General features: G+C 45.6%; 1 protein-coding gene across 4 annotated transcripts; it reads left to right on the top strand.

Moving 5' to 3' along the window:
* The first annotated feature begins 741 nt into the window (after nt 1–741).
* Nucleotides 742–8,647, top strand: LOC139347388 (mediator of DNA damage checkpoint protein 1-like). 4 transcript variants are annotated; one of them, XM_070986953.1, is made up of 8 exons: nt 742–1,161; nt 2,356–3,242; nt 4,477–4,842; nt 5,313–5,462; nt 5,593–5,751; nt 5,932–5,963; nt 6,549–6,698; nt 6,788–8,647. In XM_070986953.1, the coding sequence occupies exons 2-8, from the start codon at nt 2,378–2,380 to the stop codon at nt 6,860–6,862; spliced, it is 1,797 nt and encodes a 598-aa protein (XP_070843054.1). In that variant the 5' UTR covers nt 742–1,161; nt 2,356–2,377; the 3' UTR covers nt 6,863–8,647. The 4 variants fall into 4 exon arrangements, with proteins under 4 accessions (XP_070843054.1, XP_070843055.1, XP_070843057.1 ...); XM_070986954.1 differs by having other exon boundaries at nt 841–1,161; nt 2,359–3,242; XM_070986956.1 differs by having other exon boundaries at nt 841–1,161; nt 2,359–3,242; nt 6,549–6,683.

Consider the following 8,647-nt stretch of genomic DNA (forward strand, 5'->3'; position numbering starts at 1 on the left):
GTGTTTCCCGTGTTATCCACATGAGAACGGGCTCTGTGAAGCAGGTAGATCACTACGTCTTCCACACCAACGGGGGAAGAGTCTAATCTATTGAAAAACAGATTCAGCTCATTTCTCCATTTCCTGTGTCCAGATTCAGGGCCCCTCCTGCTATCAATGCTGTGGCCTAAGACGGTTTTCAGGCCTCTCCAAACCTCTCTGTTGTCCTTCCCCCGAAGGCGCTCCTCCAGCTTCCTCCTGAAGCTGTCTTTGCTCTCCTGCATGCACCTGCTTCTATGCTGGGCTATTTTGGAGTGACTGCGCTTTTTGAAAGGGCCAGTGCAGTCATACAGAATTGATTTAGCTGCCCACAAAACAAAAAATAAATAAATAAATAGTAGTTGCAAAATAATAGCAGGTAAAATATGGGAGTGCGTGATTAAGCATTGTAACAAGTTTACTTAATTGACTTCAGATATTTTTTCAGATGTGCTTCTTCAAAGTTGAAATCAGCGTTTGGAAGTGTGGATAAAAGCCATTTACAATGTACCATTTATGTCAGGTAAATACTGCTGGACTTAAAATGTTTGCCTCTCGTGTGTGATCACATTCATGTCAATCCAGCATTTTAAAAACAGGTTTATGTAATACTTAGATTAGCATAAGAAAGTGAAAGACGTTTTCTTCGTAAATGAAGTTTAGAGACGCTGTCACAGCCTTCTGGTCCCCGCTGCTCTGCGTGTGAGCAGCAGGCGACCCTTCACTTGAGGTGAAGGAGCTGTCCATTCAGCACCACCGAGAGCCTCATGTGACCCTTTGGGAAAGTCAGTGAAAATAAGAGTAAAGGCAGTGAAAACGATCAATCAAGGACTAGATGCGGTGGACGGCAACAGCGCCGTTTATCATAACGCCGATGTCAAAGCCGTCAGTTAGAGTGAATCGTGCAGACTTTAAGCATCTGGTGGCAGCGCTTGTGAAGCAGGCGGACATACGTAGAGAAGACTGAGTGACGCTGCGCTGCACAACAACAAGCCTCTCCTTCAGCTTGCTTTCCACACCAGACTCTCCTGCATTTGTATCCGCACGAACTGTGTTATTTATGTAGTTATTTATTCATTTTTGCACAGTGCGAGAGAAGCTCTGCGTCCTCCAGGCACATCGATCCGTCATGAACTCTGGCAGGTAAAAGACAGTTCTATTTTTAATCGTTACCTCATGTGCATTTCGCTCCCCAGTGCCAGAATATGATGGTGCGATGGAAGGGGGGCGCCTTCCAGCCTCTGTGCGGCTATGATTAGCTCCAACATGGCAATTCTGTGCTGTCAAGATTTGGTGAAACGTGATTCAACACCGCAATTTGTTGACAGTGCAAGTGCTCGAGCCGTTGTGTTTCCAGGTGGTGGACTGCACGAGCGTACCGGCGGAGTGCGTTAACTGTATTGATCACAGGGGAGGTGCGCAGGCATGAGAAGTAGCTGTGTGTTGTGACATTGTTGGACCATGCATCATCATCATCATCATCATCATCATCATCTGCATCATCATCATCATCATCATCATCATCATCATCATCATCATCATCATCATCATCATCGGGTCTGGATGATGCTTTCTTCTCAGACGTGTTGTCTGACTCGGGCAGTGTGAAAGGGTGTCACCCGTTCGCACCTCACGTCATTTCTCTCCCTTTTCCCACAGCATCACAGATTATTTGATTATTATTGCTGTTGTTTGCTTTGTTTTTAGCATTTGATGACATGCAGAGTCCTGCTTGAAAAGTGTCCTTTTTCCCTGAAGATGCAGCTCTGTGTAATGTGAAAATGAGCATTCATAACGTTCGTAACATTCATGGATCCATCTGTAGAGGATCCTACAGGGTAGAAAACCTGGTGCTATTTATAGGCGCAGCGCGGAGGGGTGCGAAGGATTGCTGTGTCAGATTCTCCCCCCCCCCCCCCCCTGTGTGTGTGTGTGTGTGTGTGTGTGTGTGTGTGTGTCGCTCTCCCTCTGTGCGTGCGCGCCCTGCATTTCCCTCTGTTTATACAAAATGAACAGAGGAGGCTGAGATGAAAAGGAATCTCATCCGAATTATTAAAAAACGGTGAAACTGCAGCATCAAGGCAAATGCAGGCAGCACTGCACAGTTAATCCTGTTCTCCGTGCTTGTCACAGGCTGTGTGAAGTTCTCCCGTTGCATTCCGACCCTTTAATCTGCGGCTGCACACCTTAGTAATGTGCCCTGTCACCTCATCTTCCCTCGCAGACACACCACCACCCCCGCTTTGTCTCTCTGTCCGCATGTCTGCGTGGGTGACAGGGCGTAGAAGTTGCCTCAGCTAAGCTTATCAGTATTTGTCATTGTGCGTCCACTCTCAGCAGGCACTGAGACGAGACAGAGATGTTGATGTTTGGGACGCTCCATCGCCTCCTCTTGGCCGGGACCTGTCTCTGTATCTCCGGGACCCCTGTCCGCCTCTCAGACTTCAGCCGCACGCAGGACAGCGACTGTGATGGGTCGTGTGCCCGCTCATTAACAACTGTCGGGTCAACGCACACCACAGGTGTGAAGTCTGAACCCTCAGATACAGAGCGTGTGACCGGCCTGATATTGGGAGTAGGAGGAGGGGCTGGCCCTGAGGGGACAGCTCTAGTGACGCGCACAGAAAACGGGGACAGCCTCGCTGGAAGATCTGGGCCGAGTGAGGCTGGCGGAGAGGCATGGAGCCAAAGGAGCGAGGGAAAGAAGGTCGAGAGCAGATCTGAGATGGGAGACGGTCAAAGACAGTCGGGGGGAGCTTCAGTTCCGCCTGTGGATCCAGAGGGCAAACACGAGGACGCATCTGTCACCAGTGCGCCCATATTCGGTCCTACAGGTGGGAGGAAGCAGTTGGACATAACCGCGAGTGCCTCATGGTTGACTCCAGATGGATTTTCAGCCTCCTCCACAGCACCACCACCACAGCTGAGCATCACAGCAAGGGAGGCCAAAGACCAAGAAACAGAAGACCCAGAAACAAGCTTGCCATCCTCTACAGATCCTCCCAATCCTGGAGAACAGATCCAGAAACTGACCTCCCACAGCCCCATCCCACCCTCGGTCTTTGTCTCATCTCAGACCGCCACTCTTTTGTCAATTTGGGGCCATGATGGAACTACAGTATCCTCCCTCCCAGAGCCCCTGTTGCCTGAAATCGGACCAAACCTGATGCCTAGAGAGGATGGACCAGAAAGCCTGTGGACTGAGGCAGCGAGGCCTGGCGGAGGTGAGTCAGAGGAATTAGAGAAGCATAATTATTGTTGATGGAAAAGGGACATGCCTGGATTTTTATGTAAAACCTTGTGTGATACAATTATTAGTCCTTCATTCAACGTGTTCAAAATTACAGACGCAGAGTCGTTTAAGGTAAAACTCTGCAGTCACCCTATCAGAATTCCCTCCACAACATTTTATTTTCCGGCTTGCTGGAGTTTGCAGGGTTTCAGGAGGCTTCATTAAAAAGCGAGGCGGAAATGAAAGCGACACGTCTAGTGGCAAAGATTGCCTTTGATGATTGGCAAAGAAGGCGCTCGCTTTTCCACGCTCCACTTTGAACCCCAGCTGGGACCCATGGCAGTCTAATTACTTTCTATTCCTGACTCCAGCCTGGAAACAAAAAAGAACACACACACACAATTGCCAGGAAAAGGCTGGTGGCAGGGTGTGTTACACAAGTCTTTGGAGGATTAAACCCCTCTTTCTCTATATCTATACCCCCCGCCCCTCTTTCTTCCCCACCCTCCACCCTCCACATCCAGACTACTGTAAAGAAGCAGGCAGGTTATTATTCAGTGAGGCAGGAGAGGGAAATGGATTAAAGGAGTCTGCCTGAGCCAATATGTGTTCCTGCCATCCATTTGGGGTTTGTCTGTTTGTTGAAGCTTCCTCCCAAAAGAAAAGAAAAAAAAAAAACCTCAACTCCCAAAACGGCATTATGTAAAGGGAGTGCAGTCTTTATAAGCATTTTTCAGCCTACTTTAGAAATGCTTTGGACTAAAGGAAATGCCTGAGAGATATGCAGTAACATTTCCTTCCCACTGACAGCCCCCTCTGTGGCAGCTTCTTATCTAGAAAGAACCATTTTTCAAACAATACCCCTTTCATTGTGCCATAGCTGCACCAGGGACTCAGCTGTGAAAGTGCAAGTGCTCCTAATGAGGAAACTGCATGACTGAAGAGGCACCTGGTTCAATGCATTCTCTTATAAAGTGCTATACAGTTGCTGTTTCGCAATAGAAAACATACACATTTTTAGCTGTCAGCAAAGTTTTGTGTGGAGAAACTGCTACACCCTCAGCGTGTCCTCATTCACTTGCCCTAGTTCACTCACTAAATCGAGCCTCATCAGAAAAACATTTTCAGACTTTTACCAAGACAGCCCTGCCATTTGGAAAATAGATAGCTGACCACTCCACATATCCTGACCCTCATTCTCTGTGCTTGTGTTGACACGATAACAGTGGACACTGCGGTGCCGCTGTCCCAGGACGAAGCCACAGAGGGCACCATGTCATCAGAGGCCCTCCCTCTCATCTTTGAGCCTTTTGAGGATGTCACACCGGAGGGGTCGGTCACACCAGCGCCCGGCAGCGATCAGCCTCCTGCTGCCATGGCGACCGGAGGGATGGTCCAGGTGGACCTGGACCAGCTGGTCACCGTGGAGACAGACAGCGACGGTCCCTCGCGTGCCCCACCCCTGCTGATGCCAGACTGGACGTCACCTTGGCAGACGTCTGGCGCTGAGCTGCTGGAGCCAATCACCTCGTCAGATCCGTCTGCTTCACCGCGGCAAGCCGGAGCTGTACCGGAAGATCATTCAGAGAGAGGTGAAGCGGCAGGACCAGAGCGACTGAATGACTCTCAGTGTCAAAACAAAAATGCTTTATGAAACAATTACTTAATGTAATGTAACACAGTTCTGTTTACTATAAGTACCAGACTTTGCATGACAATCCATTATTCTGAGCATGCCTGTTTATTGTATCCTTGAATTTCCACCATAACTTGCAATGGCAGTGCTGGTGTTTACGTTTACCATCTCTTAAATCACATTAGAGTTTCTTACCAACACTTGGATGCACAAGGAAGATGTGATGGATTTGATAGTAAATTTCGAATTGTAGCATTTTTTTCAGATATCAGAATTCATTTTGTAGATGTCAGCACAGACCAAACCTCTCACACATAATTCTATGTTAGAATGAGCCGTGAGTCGTGGTTGCTGTTGTACACACAGTGTGTGAAAATCTCTACTTCTCTTCTTTTCTCCTTGTGCCATGTGATTTGTGACACGTAGGTGCTGTGAGAACACCAACTCTTGAGGAGAGCTTGCCCACCACTGGCTCATCCTCCCTCTCATCCTTCCAGCATGCTATGACAACAGTAACCATGGCAACCCATCAGGCACATAAATCCAGATCAGGGTTAGAGGAGATGGAGTCTGAGGGTGAGACGAGTTTTATTGCCAACTGAAAACAGTTTCATTTCAATTTAGATTTTCTTTTAAAATGTCAATCATAAACATGACCCTTGTTTCTTGTGCTGCTGAGAAGATCATTGCGCTTTCTTCCCCACAGAGGAGCCAGATGAAGATGAGGATGATGAGAACTCTGAGGAATCGGTGGAGGATGACAGTGAAGAGGACTTAACAGAAACACCTAAAACATCCTCAACGCAGCCTCCGTACAGCCTCATCCCTCCACCTCCCGTCTGGGTTCAACGCAACCAGGGGCTGAGTATGAGAACATGGTTTTAAATCGTTTTTTCATGAGCCTTGGAATTTAAAACAATGTATTTAACGCTCATACCTTCACTTGCTAAGGTCAGAAACACAGAACATTTAATCTGCTACCTTTATAAGACAGAAATAGCTTTGCAGGATGTTTCCTGCTAAATCTGTGGCTCTTTTCTTCCAGTGCGGAGCTGGGTAGAACTGATCAGAGAAAAGGTAAGACTGCCACCTGCTGTCCTTGAAAAGTCTTGGTTGTCCGTCACAAAATGCCAGTTTCCTTCGCTCCTTCACTAATGTGGTATTATGGACGAAGCTGACAATATTCTCTTATGTGTTTTATGTGTTTCTCATTGTCAACAAATCCCATGAAAACACCTGAACTAGCAACAAATTGATCCTACTAATAAGTCCTCTGTATCCAGTGCCTTATAGCTTATTTCTCTGTGCCATAGAGCTCCATTGTTACCGAGAAACTATTAAAGACATGAGTGAGCCACATTGTTGCACTGGGAGACGTGTTCCTTCATTATCATAAACACTATTTCTATTGTTTATCTCGACTCAATTATCCAACACACATACCATTCTGCGACCTTAAATTATCTCTTGAGCATCAAATGTGTGTTACTCCCCGGTTGAAAATAGTCCATAACAAATGAACCATTTACTCCTGTCTGAGTAAGATTTCGTAAGAACTACAGCCACCAGCTTGGGGTACAAGAGAGCTTAAATGGATTTACCTGGATTAGATGTGTGTACGACTCTGCTCCGTTTTGACCTCTGCGTGTGCACCCTCGGCAGGCGGGTTATGTGTCTGGGATGCTGGCCCCTGTGGGCATTGGCATCACTGGGGCCCTGCTAATCGTTGGTGCCCTCTATAGCATCAGGATGATTCACCGCAAAAGGAGGAACAGCTTCAAACACCAGAGGAGGAAGGTCAGACAGCCAGAGGTTAATACCCCACTTGTATTTATCACTCATTGTCACTTGTTTCCTTTGTTATTGAGGATCAGTCTCCTAAGTTTACTTTTCTTCCCCAGCAACCCCGAGAGCCTGGGACCAGCCGTCAGGACCAGGCCATGCTGCTGGCCGACAGCTCCGAGGACGAGTTCTGATGAGACCCCTTCGGGTTCCTTTTGTCAGTGACCAGTGGCTGATGCTCTTGTAAAGGAGGTTCAGCAAACATCCCCATCGCTATGACTACCGCATCTCCAATCACCCTGGGCTGTTTGGCTATGACTCATCTGGTCGGTCCACAGAGTGAGACAGAGTGTAGGGCACAATTTGCACAGGCTGCACAAAGGTCAGCTTTGTAACCCCCCCCCCCCCCCCCCCAAAAAAAAAAGTACCAATGTACCAATGTGAGCACTTGTCTGAAAGCAGTCAGGTGATGTTGACTCTAATGGATTGGCAGGGTTGGCGAGATGCACTTTGACATAAAAAATAATTTTGCTGCTTGTAAAAACAAATGCATTAGCAGGGTAACTGACGAGATGAAGGCGTTGCTGGTGAATTGAGGTTCTGGCTTTGTGGAGTCGAGGGGAAAGTGTGGACCAGCAGGTTTTCTGTCAAGTAATAATAAAGGGCTGTAGAAGAATTACATGACATAAACAATGTAAATATGTGTACTGTATATGTAGCTGACTTGGGGTCAGTCATGTTAGTGTAAATAACATTTTATTTCTTGCTACATATGTAGGATGTTTATAGGAATTGTTAAACATTTTGATGAATTGATTCACTTTCTTGCCAAGAATTAGATGAAAACATTGATACCACTTTCACTTGTGTCCATTACCTTTAGCTAGCTGCCAATTAGCTTAACTTAGCATACATTTACCTAGTCTGGCTCTGTCCAAACGAACAAAAAAACACCTTCCAGCAGCTGTAAAAGCTCACTAGTGAGCCTGTTTAATCCATACAAAAACATCCTGGAGTCTTTGCTGGATACCTTACTAATTGCTAAAAAAGATATGAAGTGTTAATTTGGTTAGCTTTAGCTGCTTTTGGACAGAGCCAGGCTAGCTCTTTCCCCTTTGTCTTTATGCTAAGCTAAGCATCTCTTGACTAACCTTACCTTCATATCTTCTCATGTAACTCTTGGCAAGAAAGCAAACAACTGTTTCCCGAAATGCTGAACTTTTCCCAAAAATTTTAGAAACCTTCACATAAGTTCATTAGAATTAATGTTTCGTTTAAATGTGAATTTTGTGAAAATGTAAATGTTTTATTCAATTTGTTCATAAGTTACTGTGAGACGCACATACAAATACAATAATCCTACAAAAATATGTAGCATAAAACAGATTTTGATGTACAATATAGGCTAACTCTGCTATGAATTCATTATTTTGCTGCTTGCAAAATGTTTCTTTCTTTAAGTGCATGACTTTGTCCAAGTCTATTCACACACAGACCTGTTGCAGAGTGATTTCTGTTGGCTGGAAAAGCACAAACATTGAAGCCACTGGGTGCAGAAGTTCATGGTTTTTCACAAGTGACATTTTCTTGAACCAGCTCATTGTGGTTTATGTTTTAATCTGGCTCAGACAAAGACAGATAACAGAGACATTTTGGCTGACACGTTCTGCCGAAGAATGTCTCGTCGCAAAGTTGCAGTTTAAATTTTGTGAAAAAATACGGAATCATTTCTCAAAAACTTATAGCCATAGTTCAGACAGAAAAGATACAAGAAACATTTGAACTCTACTCACTTGGCTTTTGTTTAAAGACAACATATTTTCTGTGACTTCATGTGCCATCTGATATGCTTAATGTACAACTGCCTGTTTATATGCAATAATACTGTTTTAGGGTAAGTGTGATGTAAAATAGTGGACACTTTTTTGTCTCTATGTAGATATGAAACAGGATGTGATGAAATAAACAATTCTTTTAGA

This window comes from Chaetodon trifascialis, chromosome 19 (genome assembly GCF_039877785.1).
Source record: "Chaetodon trifascialis isolate fChaTrf1 chromosome 19, fChaTrf1.hap1, whole genome shotgun sequence".
Taxonomy (NCBI): Eukaryota; Metazoa; Chordata; class Actinopteri; order Chaetodontiformes; family Chaetodontidae; genus Chaetodon; species Chaetodon trifascialis.